The 16,748-nt window shown below is 33.0% G+C and overlaps 1 protein-coding gene across 11 annotated transcripts in view; it reads left to right on the forward strand.

The window, feature by feature from the left end:
* The window catches only part of AGTPBP1 (ATP/GTP binding carboxypeptidase 1), a gene marked incomplete at its 5' end in the record, with an annotated part of 94,264 nt that overhangs the window by 59,357 nt on the left and 18,159 nt on the right, over positions 1-16,748 (forward strand). For all 11 annotated transcript variants that reach the window (XM_081150720.1, XM_081150724.1, XM_081150723.1 and 8 more), the window contains 6 exons: positions 5,997-6,084; positions 9,344-9,488; positions 12,011-12,164; positions 13,216-13,396; positions 14,695-14,824; positions 16,083-16,214. In XM_081150720.1, the coding sequence (XP_081006846.1) occupies positions 5,997-6,084; positions 9,344-9,488; positions 12,011-12,164; positions 13,216-13,396; positions 14,695-14,824; positions 16,083-16,214 (830 nt within the window). The remainder of the gene's footprint in view (positions 1-5,996; positions 6,085-9,343; positions 9,489-12,010; positions 12,165-13,215; positions 13,397-14,694; positions 14,825-16,082; positions 16,215-16,748) is intronic.

Here is a 16,748-nt window from a genome sequence, read left to right on the forward strand (position 1 = left end):
TTCTAAGCTGTTAAAAGCATGAATATGATGATACTCTTTAAGGAGGCATTTCTGAAAATTGAAGCTTTCAAGAGTTGAAGAGGTTGTTCTCAATTGTCATTATTTATGTGGAAGATAGGAAATTGTATACTCTTGATAATTACTTTACATGTATGGCATGAAAGCTTCAGTCATATTCACTCATTTAATGTAATAATTATAAGAAGATTAGGTAGCATGATATCTGGTTTAGTTATATTTTAAAAGTTTTAAAAATGTTGTAAGTAATCTAATTTTAAGGATTTAGTGGTTATGTTGATTTGTGTGAATAGTGACATGAATATTCTTGATAATCTATTTCACATTCTTTATTTTTGTATTTTAGGTATAAGTACTAATCATTGAATGTCATATTTCTTAGAAACATTTGTTTGTTGACCTTAAATGTTTATATAAGTTTAAAAATTACCGTAATTGACTCATTAAAAATACCAAAAACAAGTAAAGAATCTTATGTTTTCCCTGTTTAACTTGTAAGTATAATGCTAACATAATATTTTAGAGGAGAAAAAGACAATTAAGTAAATGTAATTATATTTGCATTTTGAGTGCTCTGTAAGAGTAAAATATAAAGGCATATTTATTGCTGAAGTGATAATCAGTGTAATTTTCAAACTGTAGTGCTAAATAAAGTAGATGGCATTTTTACTAACTACATTTATACACTTATATAAAATAATACTCTTACTGCTTTAAACTTCGTGAAATATTTTAATTTTTTAAATTAAAAATATACATTTTGGAATGCTTTTCTATTTTTAATAAGTCTGTACCTCCATATAATAAATAAAATAATCTCTTCCTTTAGTGCCATCTTAAGTTTAAAATGAATATAATCCTGCAACTAAAATTCAAAGTAATGAGATAGATGACTGCTTTATTTTTAAATTTTCCCTCCTCCTTACCCTTGTCCTTTGGATATTCTTTTTTTTTAAATTCTCACCCGAGGATACGTTTTATTGATTTTAGAGAAAGAGAGAGAGACAGGCAGGCAGACATCAGTTGCCTCCTATATGCGCCCCTACCAGGATCAAACCTGCAACCTCGGTATGTGCCCTGACCTGGAATCAGACCTGCAACTTTTTGGTGTATGGGATGGTGCTCAACCAACTGAGCCACCTGGCCAGGGCTGGATATTCTTATTATATATATATCACACTTTTAAAGCTCGCTTTGTGGAGAATTTGGAAAACGAATTGGTGTTAAGAAAATAAAAACCATCAACAATGCATCACCCAGAGATAATCACTTTAACATTTCTTGTTTCCTACCAGCCTTTTTTATAATGCAGTATGATTTCTACATATACATAGTTATATACTTATTTTCAAAAATGTGGTTCATAACCCATGCAGTTTCATAATCTGTATTTTAACCAAACATACTGTCAACATTTTTTTTGGTCATTGAATATGTATCTGAAAGACTTTAATGGACATCCTGTGGAGGTACTGTAACTTATTTACCTAAACCTTTCTTTATTGGACATTTAAGTTGTTTCTAATTACAGTATTTTCTATTTTAAATAATGCTGATATAAATATTATACTAAATATTTGTGTATATAATTATTTAGTTACCAATTCACAGAAGTGGAATTTTTTAAATCTATCTGCCAGCTGTAAATGTGTATTTTTTTTCTGATTATGAAACAGTGGATCTTTAATATAGAAACTTGGCAAATTAAAAACAGTTTAAAAAACTCTCTAAGGAAGGAAAGAGAAGAGAAAATCTGTTTAACATTTTGTGTCCCTAAATTTATTCACATTCACATAATTTTAAATTTCAATGTTACGCTTTTATAGGGTGGAGATTACAGTATTAAAGCTTATTTGTAAACTATATCTATATACATATAGTTTACAAATGTATATGTATATATTTAAAAAGTATCTTATTCATTTTTTTTAGACAGAGGAAGGGAGAGGAAGAGAGAGGGAGAGAGAACATCCATATGAGAGCGAAACATCAATCAGCTGCCTCCTACACACCTAAGACTTAAAAGAAATTTGGTTTTTCAGTTTCTGTTGTGAAAGAGTGTGCCTTACTATTTTCAAACTTATTATTTATAATTAAGAAAGTGATCGATTTTTATATGTTTACGTGAAAAGTCAACCTCCTTACTGACTTTCGTATTAATTCTCATATTTTTGCAATTGATACTTTGGATTTTGTTAGTAGGCTCCCGTAATTTCTCCCTGTCCATAGTGTGTATGTTTCATTGTTTCATTGCTTTCAGATAGTACTTTGAAAATGTTTAAAATAAAAAGGAGATATTGGGTATCCTTGTTTTATTTTGATCATAGTATGAATGCAGTAGTATTTACATTAAGTATGTTAGCTTTTATTTTTAGATGCATTTTCTTATAGTAAAGAATTTCTGTTTTTATTGAGTTTTAAAAATCAGAATTATTTTATTTTTTGCATTTACCAATCTAATGTGACCATATAATACTGTGTATGACCTCTTACTGTGCTGTAATATATTAATAATGTTTCTTACATTAAGCTGTCTTTGGATTTCAGACCACTTTGCCCTGTGAATTAATCTTTTAATATAGAACTATTTTTGATTTGTTAGCATTTTGTTTAAAGGTTTTACATCATTGGTCATATGTGAGACAACTCACTTTCCTTTTTGGAAAGCTATCTTTGTCCACTTTTGGAAACAAGCTGATGCTAACTTTGAACACTTAAATGAAAAGGCTTTTATTCCCCTATCCTGTGTTCTGGAGCAGTTTAAATAGCACTTACATGTTTTCATGAGATTTGGAAAGAAAGCACCTCTAAATCTGTCTGGTTCTGTGCCCCTTTTTCGGTGATAGAGGAAGAGTCTGGATAACTTCTTCAGTTTTCTGTGACTCAGTAGTCTAATTTTCTATTTCTTACTGAAGCAGTCTTGAAAATTTCTGTTTCTCCTGTAAGTGACATTTAGATTTTCAAAATTCACTAGCAGAGATTTCTATATGATACCTACAGCATGTGTACTTGCTTATTCCTTGTTTTCTTTTTGTGTGTGCTTAAAAAATAATTTGGTTTATTTTAGTGTTTTAAAAAACGTGGTTCTTGGTTTTATTCATTATTTCCTTTAAACGTATTTTTTATTTATTAATTTCCCCCTTTTCTGCAGTTTTTTTCTCTTTCTAACTTCTAGCTCATTTACTTAAATTTATTTTTGTTTAATAATTAAGCATTTAGGTTTTGAATTTGCTCTCAACAACAACTCAACTTTCTACCCCCACCCCTCCAGATTTTAAGAACTCCTTGTTATTTTCTAGATAGCCTCTTATTGTATGTAGTTTTGGTATCCTTTTTGACCCAAGAATTGTTTAGGAAAAGGTTTGTTATTTTTTTAGTTGGTTAAATTATTTCGGTTAAAATTTCTCTCGTTACTTTCAGATTTCATTTGTTTTGTTCACAGACGTGATATTTATGATTTGGAATAATTTTTTTAGGGCTTAGTATCTGATCAGTTTTTGTTTTCATGAGCACTTGGGAAATAATGTCTCCTTTGTTGGCAATAAATTTAATATATATTGTGAATTTATTATAAATCTATTTATTCAGTTTCTGTATCTTAAATTTAGTTTTTCAGTTCTATTTTGCTTCTGTCAACCCGTCATTTAAAAAAATATTTTTTTCTATTTTAATACAGAATTATTTGGCACATACAAGTTTTTCATTTTTTCATATTACTTTTTGTTTACCCTTTAACAGTATAAAAATAGTCATATTTATCCCACTTAGTATCTTTGGGATAAATATGACTATTTTATATTCTTTTTTGAATTTGCTTGATATCTTTGCATCATATTTCCTGTAAATAGAGGTTGTATGTGATTTTTAACCTATTACAAATTCTCTTTATAATTAATATGTGTGTTTTTTTTATGCTTTCTATTTTTTGTGCTTCTTTATTGTTTTCTTTATCTGTTATTCTCAAAGGGACTTCAGGGCGTAGTACACCACTTTTTTTAGTTGTGGGAATCTAATAAAATATGTATATAAAAAATAGATCATGAGGCATATTCGACATTGGATTTTTCTGTTTTGCTCCATCTGTTTTAAATTTAGTGTAGATTCCTCCCAGATTCTTACATGAAGTTGTCTGTTGATTTTTCTTTTTCTTTTTCACATATTTGTAAATATTTAACTAGGAAGTTGGTAAAAGTTATAGAAGGAGCTGTTAGGTAGATGTACTTTTTAAAAAATGAAACTCTATCATAAGATTTAAGTTAATACAATACAAAGCAGATCTTGCTTTGTCTTAACATGAAATGAGTTAGAAGAAGGAAGGGACCAATATTTTAGTAAACTGGAATTCAACATTTTAAGAAATTATAACTTGCTATGTAGTTAATGTTATCAGACTCATTTTGAATTCCCTTTAGAGATGGCACTGATGAGTAAAAGATATTTGCACTAGAACTTCTTCAGCTGGAAGGATTTATTTAATTGCCATACACGATTGAAATCAGGAAATAATATTAATTAGGAAAGTAGCTTATTTTTTTCTTGATTGGCACATATTGGTTGGGAGAGTATTTAGTGTTGTTTTTGTTTCCCAAGTTGTCCTTTCCTGGGGATTTTTTAGGAAATTCTATTACTTAGTTTTTGTTTTGTTTTTTTTTGCAGGTGAATGATCTTATTTGTGAATTTATATTTGAAAATGTATGCCAGTGTATAATAGTGCTCTATATCTGTTGTAATCCATCAACCCCCCCATTACTTGAAAGGGGTTTGCTCAAGTTACCACTAGATGGCAGTCTTTCATTTTAGTAAAAACTGGTGTTTTCATCACAGCTTCCTCTCTGGCATTCTTGCACTCTTTCTTTCTCTCCTATTCCCTCCACCCTCCACTGTCTTCCATATAAATGAGGATTTTTAACTACCTTCATACATAAATTGAACACGTATGGAACCAGGCAACAAAATAGAATTTTGGAGTCTAGTATATAGCATTCTAAATTGCCCACCTTAGTTAATTCCATACTTTGAAGTTAAGCTGAGCTTAACTTCATAGTACATATGATGATTAGTGCCTAAAACACCTTGTCATTCTTTGTATCTACACCTGTTATTGCATATGTGTGTACTCAGTACAACTTTGGCCTTGGATTTTGTTAGAGGCCACTGTCATTGGATGTTAGCTTCACTGTGGCAATTTAATGCTTTGATTGTCTATATTCAGATGACAAGATGAACATATTTGTTTTATGCACATAAAGGTTTTATTCTTTGGCCGATGACTAATTCAATTACCCAGATATAGCTCCCTTCACTGCCCCGAATTAACTGTCATTTAAAAAGTAATGTAAGAATACAGTGCCTTTTATAAGATTAGAACACTTCACATAAATCTAATGTGCCCTTTGACCTCAGCCTGCGCCTTGTTCCACCTCACTGCAGTTAACCATTATTAGGAATCTGTGTGTCTAGAGGATGTTAAAGTTTCATTTTGAAATGGCTCACTGAATCCGAGGAAGAAATAGAAAGGACAGGAATCTTTTATATATCAGGGAAATACATGAGTTTCAAGTATAAAGAGAAAATCTTGACATATGTCCACTTAAAATAACTGGTTAATTGAATGATAATAGCAGCTAATATTTATGGAATATTCACCATGTACCAGGTGGTCTTTAAGTGCTAACAGATGTTATTTTTTAATTGATCTAATATAGAAAAGGTAATTAAAAAAAAGTTTAATGACTTTCACTCATTGCAGTTGTAATCTATTTTAGTTAAACTGGAAATTAAAGCATACCATTGATTGACTTAAAGAGTTTTTAAAGAAATTTCTCAGATTTAAAAAAAAAACACATACTAAAAAAATGGAAATGTGTTTTCTTTTAACTTTCTGAATGTTTGGTGCTTTCTACAATGGCAAGATTAATTTTTACCTCAAAAATTTTGAAAGATTTTCTCTCTTCTTTTTCTGTCTCTCTCTGTAAAAGGTATGCAACCACTCATGTATTCAGTTCAGGAAGCATTAAATGCCAGACCCTGGTGGACTCGTGTGGGGACGGACATTTGTTACTATAAGTAAGTATTCAAGAATCCTAGGACATCAGTTTACAGAAGGGGATATTAACTTCATTCTATTTAAGTTTAAAGGTTAAAAAGTAGAATTGTTACTGCATTCTTTGAATTGTGGTGATATGCTTTAATGTTACTTCTACAGAATCCTTTAAAATTTGAGATCAATTTAGAGGGATTATATTTAGTGGAATACAGTTGACCCTTGAATAACACAGGTTTGAACTACATGGGTCCACTTATAGGTGGATTTTTTTCAATAAATATCTGTACTGTTTTCCATTTGTGGTTGGGAGTCCAAAGATTTGGAGGGCCAACTGTATTCATTGACCTGTGTCATTTTACATAGGGAACTTGAGTGTCTGCTGATTTTGGTATCCACAGGGGTTCTGGAACCAGCCCGCCATGGATGCTGAGGGACGATGGTATAACTGGGGAGTCAAAAATTATACTCGGAGTTTTGACTGTTTGGAGTAACCCTAACCTCCACATGTTCAGGGGTCAACTATAAAACGTGTTTTGTGGACAGATAATTTAGGTCCAAAGCTTTGTCTCCACTGCTTATATAGCTATGCTTTTTCAACTTTTTTAGCTTTAAAACTGGAAACTTCATTGAATAAAAATGAAATTAGAAATTCTAGGAATAATTTGCAGTGACTTTTCATTGGTCTGATAATATTAAGTACTATTCTTATCTTTTCTCTTCTGCATACAAATATTTACCTTATTTTAATTTCCAAAATATTTTACCTGGAGATGTATTCCACAGTTATGTTATGCCAGCTTATATAGTTCAACTTTGACTTCACACAGGTGATTTGCTTACCAAGTTAGATATAAGTGCTAGAAATCATTTATTCCTTCAGTGGAGTAATTGGATTATTCCTCAACTTCGCTCTAAATAACCTAGGATCATCATATACCTTGCTTCCCATTTTACTCTGCTTCTGCATGTAATATGCTTCCAGATAACTTCCACCATTGAAGGCAGTTGACATCTCTGTACCTTGTCTGTTATTACTCTTAATCTTGACATTTTTGTTTAGAGGGTTTTGTGCCCGGGTTGTGGGCTCGATCCCCAGTGGGGGGAGTACAAGAGGCAGCCAATCAATGACTCTCTCATTATTGATATTTCTATTTCTCTCTTCTTCTCCCTTCCTCTCTCTGAAATCAATAAAAATATATTGATTTAAAAAAACAACCATGTGTTGATACTTGTCGAAACTGGGTGATGACTATAAAAAAACAACCATGTGTTGATACTTGTCGAAACTGGGTGATCACATTATCCTATTATTTGCTTTTGTAAGTGTAATTCATTTTTCAGACTTTAAATATCACTGACATATAATGAGCTAAAAATGCTTTGTCTATCAACTTAATTTCTAAATTTCCAAATCACTTTTTATTACTTAAGCCACAAACTGAAGAAAAGGCACGGCCTAGAGATTATTTATACACACACATAGACATTCAAGAAACTGTCCAATTGGTATAGTCTTCATTACCGTAGCCATTACATCTTGAATAGACACTCAGTGACAAGGTGCTACAGGATGAGGAAAACAATAAATAAATTCCAGAACCACACCCTTTTCCTCCAAAAGTTTAACATCTAATTAGAAAGTTAGTTACCACATTATATCTAGGTGGCAGTTTATAGGTTATATTCATTCTCTTCTACAGGGTGAAAGGCAGTTTTATTCTATTTTACAGACAAGACAGACAAGCGTCGGAGGACTTGGCGGATGTGAAAAGCTAAGACACGTGCAAAAATATATTTTATTCCACACTATCCAGATGTCAGGCTTTGAGAAAACAACTAGAGAAGTGCTTGTTACATAGAAAGTGATTAATAAGTGTCTGCTGAATTGACCTGAATTCCAGATCTGGAAGTAGCCAAAATGAAAAACAAGAACTACACAAACGAACATCCTTGCCATCACCCCTTACACAGAACCGCCTGTCATGCTGGGACCATTCACTTTACAGTGTAGAAAAGAAAAGCATTCACTGACTGATGACCTCTACTGTGCAAAAGAAGAGAAGTGTGAAATAATACTTTCTTAAAAGACACTGTTTCACCTTTAGCAGTCTAAGTTATTCTGCGATCTCTTAGATCATAGGTTGACGCTCAACCACTGAGCCATGCTGGCCGGGCAACACATAATTTTTAGTTATACTTTCACCCCCACCTCTACACTGAATTTTAAAAAACATTTCCATATACCATGTTTTATCCATAAATACTTCAAAGGTCTTTGTCTTTTAGATGTACATATTTAAGACAATCTAATAACAACAATGCCATTATCACACCTAAGAAAATTTCTTAATATGATTAAATATCCAGTCAATGTTCAGACTTCCCCAGTTGTCTCATACATGTTATTTTATAGTTGGTTTGTTTCAATCAGAACAGCCAAGGACCGCACATTGCATTTGATTTGTCTTGATATGTCCCTTAAGTCTCTTTTAATTTATTAGCTTCCCTTTTGTCTCTTTTTATTTCTCCTTTGTTTACTGAAACTAGACCATTTGTCATGCAGGATTTCCCACACTTCGGATTTTGCTGATTGCATCCCTGTGCTGTTAAATGAATTCTTCTAATCTCACTGATTTCCTATAAACTAATATTTAGATTTAGAAGCTTGATGAACTTCAGGTTTGATTTTTGGCAAGAATATTTTATATATGGTTCAGTGAGTGAGTCAGGAAACATGTCATCTCTGGTTATTTCTTTTTTGTAATCTTAAGATTGATTAGTGAATTCATATATGGGATGGGGCAAAAGTAGGTTTACATTTGTGAGTATGCAAAACAGTTTATTCTTGTGTTATTATTTATTAATTATATTATTTTCCATGCAAACAGCTTTAAACCTACTTTTGCCCCACCTTGTATAGTCATCTGATCCATCCTCTGCGAAGGTGTCCTCAGCCTTTTATCTAATGATTGTAGCAGCCATGGATGATCACTGCCTAATGCATATGGCTGTCAAAGAATGAGGTTCTAAAAATTTTATTGATGTACAGTGTAGGGCATTAACTCCATTTAATTAGTAAATCCAGAAGTGAAAAGTAATGATGCTGGCTAATAGAAATTTACTGTTATTAGTATCAAATCTATTTTTATAGAGTACTTAAGTTATGCTTTTACAAATAATGGGTCCGTCCCCCCCACTGAAGTTCTCTTTAATAAAATAGCAAGGAAAAGTAAGAATTTTGTGTGGAAGAAATAAACGTTTTATACTTTTCTATTGCAGAAATCACTTCTCGAGAAGTTCAGTTGCTGCAGGTGGGCAGAAGGGAAAATCCTACTATACTATCACATTCACTGTTAATTTTCCACATAAAGATGATGTTTGCTACTTTGCTTATCACTATCCATATACGTATTCAACTTTACAGGTGAGAACTCATTAAGTTGTTTTATGACTATTGTATTATATGTGTATGTGTCATATAATAGTAGAAAATTGATTTCATTAACTTTCTTAAAATAAGAAAAATCTAGTGTTGATTTTAGATAATAATACATCATTTGTTGACAACATTAAAAGGTGTAAATGGGAATGTAGTCTTTATTTTTATTTAATAGAAGTAGTAAGGAAATTTAACATGATTTTTGCTTTCTATCTTTGGGTAGAAATCTATAGTTCTCTAAGATTCGATGATTTTCAGATTTTAACTGGATGAGATTTCCACTTGTTTAATGAGAAGCATTGCGTCTGATAGAAAATCTAACAGTAGAAAAATATGTATGCAATTTAAGTTTTCTGTAGGGAATTTATTTCTTCTAAGAGTTTTATATGGATCCATATAGATTCAGATTGCTTAGAATTTTAACTGGGGTACAAGAGTTTTTTTCTGGATTGTTTTGAGATCTTTTATTATTTGCATTGTAAAAAAACCAAGTGAATTCAAGTAATTACTGTGGTAGATTTATTCTCAGAGCAGAATGGCTGTCTCAGTGATCAAGGATCATGAAGATAGGGTCAACTTACCCAGAAAGAAATAGGAGCACTAGGGTTAGAAACAAGCTTCCAAATTATTAGAAGGGAAATGAGAGAAAAACATAGTCCACAGAGCAGAAGAGAGATCAAGGCTGAGAACACTCAGTGGGGCTCACCTTATTTTAATAAAGGCTACAGTGTACAATAAAGGTATAATCAGGTGTCTGTGCTGAATAACATAGCATCAGAATAGATAGTGTTGTTATTTACAATTTATGTAATTGTTCTTTACTAATGTTTACCTTTTTAGTATACTTTGAATTTCCCTACTTTCTTCCAGTCCCGTGACCTTTTCCAGGCATTTGCGTGGTTTTTCACCCAGGCTTCTGCCAACCTTTTTCTAACCGGCTTTTCTGTCCTAAAATTCACTTTTATTCCCTTCCCTCTTCAGCTGTCTTCCCCCCACACTATAGCAGGAGGGCTCTTTGATGGCAAATCCCCTGCCTAAAACCCCTAGTGATTTCTCTAGCCATTTGTACGAAATCTAAAATTCTCACTGTGGTTCATTGAGTCATTCCTTTGCTGTCTTCCACGTACTGTGTGAGCTATTATTTACTTAATATTTATTATTAAATAGACTTTAAAATAATTGGCTCTTTAAAGCTTATCCTCACCCTAAGTTAACATCCAGGGAATTGCAGGTTTAACATGTAGATGTTTTTCTAATTCACAATGAAATATACACCTGCCACATTTTTTAAAGGTTGTCCACGTATCACTTAGTTCTCTCAATTACCAGTAGTACATATACGCTACTTTAGGAAAAACTGGTTGGCAGGCCCTCCTTTCTGGGTTAAATTCTTTATTTTTCACAGTTTCTCTTTGGTCTCCCTGTGATGAATCTTTTTCAGTTCTTTGAAATGCCCTTTTCTCTTAGTTCATGTTCTTCCTCTACACTTTCCTCTGCCTGTAGCATCTCATCCTTTGGATCTCATTTTAAGTATAATTTTCTTCTAGGAGACCTTTCCTCACTGCCCAGACTCAGGTAGTCTGCGCTCTCCTTACTACAAGTTATTGTGCTCTGTGCCGTCCCCAGGGTAGGGTCCCTTCTTCACTGTTATATCCTCAATGCCAGGCACAGTTTCTGGCACAGAAATAGTCACCACACAGTGAATAGTGTTGATATGACTGAGCATAGGGAAAAGTTTGGAAACCAACTAAGTATCTTAAATAAGGGATTGAACAGTTTATATTTGGGATGACCATATACTAATAATACGGATTAGTGTTCATAATTGTGAATATGTGCATGAATATATAAATTATCAAGAGATAAAAGCAGGTTTTACAAAGCCATGTGCAATTCCTGTTCTGTTTATGAATATTCACATTTGTTAGTAGTAATCTAAGTGATGCGATTATGGGTGTTTAGGTTTTTTTCTTTGTACTTTCTGTATCTTCTAGACATTTCACAATGAACCTGTATTAATCTTGAAAATCAGGAAAAGTTGTTAGAAACTTTGTCTGACATAAATTTTATTCTGCATATTTTACGTTGCTGTTGTAGGTCTATATTCACTTACAATGTCAAAATTCAGAAGGCTTTGAGAACCAAAAGCTTTTTCATAACCCATTTGGCAGCAGAGCCTGGCCTAAATTGATGTGAGCTTATTTAGAATATTGATTCTACTTAGAGTGACTCTTTATATGTTTTGCTGCAGAAATAATAACGTGCTTATACAGGCTGCTGCCGCTGACCCTGTTCCTGGTATTGCACATTTAATGGTATATGCACCGTATCTATCTCGAGTTCCCCAAATACTGATGTTTGAACTGCATCTGGCCCCTGAGGATCCCAGAGAAGGGATTAGGAATCTCATTGACTTTTACTTATGTGGAGATCTAGATGCCTTTATTTCTGTTTAAAATAGGGAGTTTTCAAATAATTGTGTACTTTACTTTCAAATTTTTATCAAGATGCATCTTCAAAAATTGGAATCAGCTCACAACCCTCAGCAAATCTATTTTCGAAAAGATGTGTTATGTGAAACCCTGTCTGGAAACAGCTGTCCCTTGGTGACTATAACAGCAATGCCGGAGTCTAATTATTATGAACATATCTGTCAATTCAGTAAGTCTGTCTTCTTCACTCAAAATACCAGTCATCCTTACTTGTTTTTCTTTGCTTTATGTATGTTTTGTTAAGGCAGTAACACTAGGAATAGGCATCAGAAGTTTTGGTGCTGGGGACTACTTTGGGGCCTCAGTCTCCTCATCTCAAAAATGAGAGAGCTGCATGAGATGATCTCTAAGGTCTCTTTTAATACTAATATTCTTTAGTGCTTATCCTTGGAAGTCATAACCAAGGTATAATAGAATAAATTATTTTAAGAGTTCATGTAATACTACCATCGATTTAAAAATTTATAGCTATAATTTATAGCTATAATTTTACTTATAAGTAAAACCACCAGAAACCTATAAAGTGTTTTGATGTTAGTACCAAATAGCTACTTGTTTTTCTCTGCCATTTATTTTTTAAAAGTTGCCTCAAATGTGCAGCTGTGGTAGGAAAAAAATAAGAAAACTGTTCTAATTTTTGTAAGAAGGTAAAATATTTTCAGGGAAGGGAAAGAGCTTGCAATGCTTGAAAATATGAGCAGGTGAGCTGAGTGTTATTTTGTAGATGGGTATATCTAAATGCAGAGTAAAAACATTTCTTTTTGTAAATTTCTGAGCAGGTATACCTTTTTTCTGTACTTGCCATAGTGAGTATAAAACAGGGATAAGATTGTATTTTCCTTCTTTTCCCAATGACTTTATGAAAATTAAGTTTATATTTAAAACTTCTCCAACTACTTGTTTGTTATGAAGCCAAGATTATATTAAAGAGCTGGTTTTATATGTTAGATTAATCATTGGGAAATAAGTGACTCAAGTATTTATTGTGTTATGTTTATATTACGAACTCCTTTAGGACATGGCTCACATGGGTTTTATATGATTTCATATTTCTCTGTAGGGCCCATACAGTACTTGTTTATAGTAGGTACATCGTGAGTTCTGTGAATTTATATCAGAATTCACAACTGAATAGAAATATTTCTAAAGCCCCAAAATCAAACATCTTACAAACTTTTAGTAGTTATTCATTTTAATTTGAGATTTTATGTGTACTCTAGGAAATCGCCCTTATGTTTTCTTATCTGCTCGGGTACATCCTGGAGAAACTAATGCAAGTTGGGTAATGAAAGGAACACTGGAGTATCTCATGAGTAATAACCCTACTGCTCAGAGCTTACGAGAATGCTATATTTTTAAAATTGTCCCTATGCTAAATCCAGATGGTGTCATCAATGGAAAGTAAGTTAAGCAATAGTTATAGAAATATTATAAATAATTGTGGCAATCCTGTATACAATTGTTGAAATAATATCATCCAGGATAAATTTGGAAAGCAAATCTAATGATTTTTCTAGAACAAAGAAATTTTTAGTAGAGAATCTATTTAAGATCTATTTTTAAGTGGAAATGTGTTTTGTATATTAGTAGTATGGCATATTTAATCATGAGAATATGATTTCATAAAATGTCTATCTTGCTTGAATTATTTTAGAAAAATCATAGTGTCAGAATATGAGAAAGATTTTTTTACACATCCTTTTATATTCCTTTTAAAAAAATTTTGTCAGTGGTGTGATCTTAGTTTGTTGTAAAATTATTTAGAATCCTCTGGGATCTCTTTCCACTGATGTGGTGTGTTGACTCCATCTGCTAACTTCCTCCTGATACGAGGAAGTATAGTTTCCGACATTAGGGATTCTTTAGACTGGAGATCCTAGAACATAATGCTTTTTAAGTGAAGGTAGCTAATTGTTAGTACAGTTCATTTGTTGTGGCAATTAGGCAAGGCCTCTTTAGTTGTTCTGAAAGATGGGATTTGACAGGAGTATCTCCAAAGTTGAGGGTACTGTATTTTATTCAATAAACATAGCATGAATCTTTCTCATATTTTAGGAAATTTTTAAATAAAAGATAATTTTTAGGCATGTTATGGTAATGGAACTAAAATGAAATTATATGTCTTGTTTTAATTAGGAAACGTATTGACCAGTTAGAATCCTGTTTACATTTCTGTTATCACCTACTGATTGTTTATTTAAATTTTTGCTTGGTGGCTTTAATACTTAATATCTATGATCAAATGAAAATGTATTTGAATTTTTATAAGAATGTATGCTTTTCATAAGCTAATCTTTCTTAGGAGGGCCCAAATAGTACTTTTAATAATAACTAATACAATCAAAATTCAAAATGTTAGTATAAAAATGATTATGTAGTCAGAATGGAAAATATTACCATTAATTTTTATAGAGTATGGAATAAAATCCCAGAATTGAGAATTAATTTTTTCTGTAGCTTGAAAGTTTTGACCTATGAATCTGAAAGCTTACCACATTTAAATGCATGTAACACAGGCTCTTGGACATAGCAAATGCTTAATAAATGATTATTTAATGACTGAAATACGCATTCTGTTGAGCCCACCATCTATACTTATTTGCAATATTTAGTGAAATAGAATCATAAAATTAAATCGAATACATGTAAGAATTTATTGGTACCGGTGTTTATCTGTCATTGTGTTTGCACATGTGTAGTCACCGCTGTTCGTTAAGTGGAGAGGATCTGAACAGACAGTGGCAAAGCCCAAATCCAGATTTGCATCCTACGATTTACCATGCTAAGGGGCTGCTGCAGTATCTGGCCGCAGTGAAGCGTTTACCACTGGTAAGGGGCAGTATTTGTTTGTACTTTGTACAGTCAGAGACTCAGTGTTTTACACATTATTTTCTGGTTATAAAAGCTAAGTGTTAATTTCAGAAGCCATTTCTTTAAAATATCTTTATTTGTTATCAGTCACTGGTGTGTATTAATTATGGTGTCAATGCATGTATTCATACTCTTATAATTTTCAGGGGTCCTTTTTTTGTTTATGAATATTGGTAACTCCTGGTTGTAAGTTTCAGGCATTTAACTTCACTGTTTGAACAATACTATGTAACAGTATTTTCCAAATTCTCAAACTAGTAGAAGCTTATATCTGACTGAGCTCCTTAGTCAACTCTGAAGCTGGTAAGTCTCGGCTACTCACAAGGGAAAGGTAGTATAGGCATGGTGGGAGGCTCCACAGCTTTTGTTTAGAATATTTCCATTCTATTAGTGTTTAAATGAATTAGTCTTCCTTTGGGAAAGAAACACTTTGCAAAGGGGCAAAATTGGCATGAGAGTCTGTCCTTTGTTTTTAAAATGATGCTCTTAAAAATTAAAATGAAACCACACCCTTTTAAAAAACTTTTTGTCTTATTATTGATTCCAGAGAGAGGAAGGGAGAGGGAGGGAGGGAGGGAAGGAGAGAAGAAGAGGGAGAGGGAAGGGAGGGAAGAGGAGGGAGAGAGAGAGGGAGGGACGGAGGGAAAGAGAGAGAGAGAAAGAAACATCAATAGGCTGCCTCTCGCATGCTCCCTGACCAGGGACTGAACCCACAACCTGGGTATGGGCTCTAACCGGGAATTGAACCCGCCACCCTTTGGTATACCCAACCATGCTGCAACTAAGAGCTATACCAGCCAGGGCTTAAATCACACCCTCTTTAATAGTGTTTTTCTTGAGAGCATTTTCATATGTTTTTAAACCAGATAAATATTTTAACAGCCCTTGGGGTAGTGATGACTACAGATGTAGATTTGACCTGTAATTGAATTTATTATGTTTTAAATGGTGAATAGTAGATAGAAAAGAAAAGAGTGGAATTCATGGCTTGATGCAGGACTTGCAAAGGGCTTTCTAGCCATTCTAGTAATCAAATGTCTTTCCAAAACCAGATATTGCTACTTCTATTGATTCTACTTGTTAAATGGTGAATCACTTAAAATAAAAAGATCAAGGAGCACAACAGACCTGTTTATTGTCTTAATAGTAACTAGATTTACTTGGCAATATATGAATTTGAAGGTTTTTAATTCTTAAAATATATTATCTTTTCAAGGTGTATTGCGATTATCATGGCCACTCCCGAAAGAAGAATGTGTTTATGTATGGCTGCAGCATCAAAGAGACCGTGTGGCACACCAACAATAATGCCGCTTCCTGCGACGTTGTGGAAGATGTGGGATACAGGGTAATTACTGCGGAGAAGTCAGGAGTTTCTGAGTTTCAAACATACAACTACAGAAAATAATTTAACGTGTACACTACTCAGGTTCAGCTCATGTTGTCATTTTGCTACTATTGTTTGAGAGTTTTCATTTTAAATGTTTCTTCCCAATTTTTTTTTTTGCTTTTTACGTTTAGGTGTTTAAATTTTATCTGAGATATGGGGATCTGTTTAGGATCCGTATGTAACCATTTATTAAACAGTACATCCTTCCTCTGCCGATCTTCTAAGCCATCTGTTGCAAACCGTTTTTCTGCACGTATGGGTGTGTTCTGAGGTGTGCTGAGGACTGAAATGAGATCTTACTGCTTCAAGTCCTGTGTGCTTTCATTCAGCCCCAGAGCCTCTTCTACTATAGTTGTGCCTAAGCAAGCACCCTAAGTTATTTTTCAAAAAAGTTTCAGTAACACACCACTGCCTTTAGCAGAACTTCAGAGTACTTCTTTTTTTGATCTTCTCTTTTTCCCCTTTTCCAAATAAGTAAAATGTTAGATTTAT

This window comes from Miniopterus schreibersii, assembly GCF_964146895.1.
Source record: "Miniopterus schreibersii genome assembly, chromosome: 11".
NCBI classification, from domain to species: domain Eukaryota; kingdom Metazoa; phylum Chordata; class Mammalia; order Chiroptera; family Miniopteridae; genus Miniopterus; species Miniopterus schreibersii.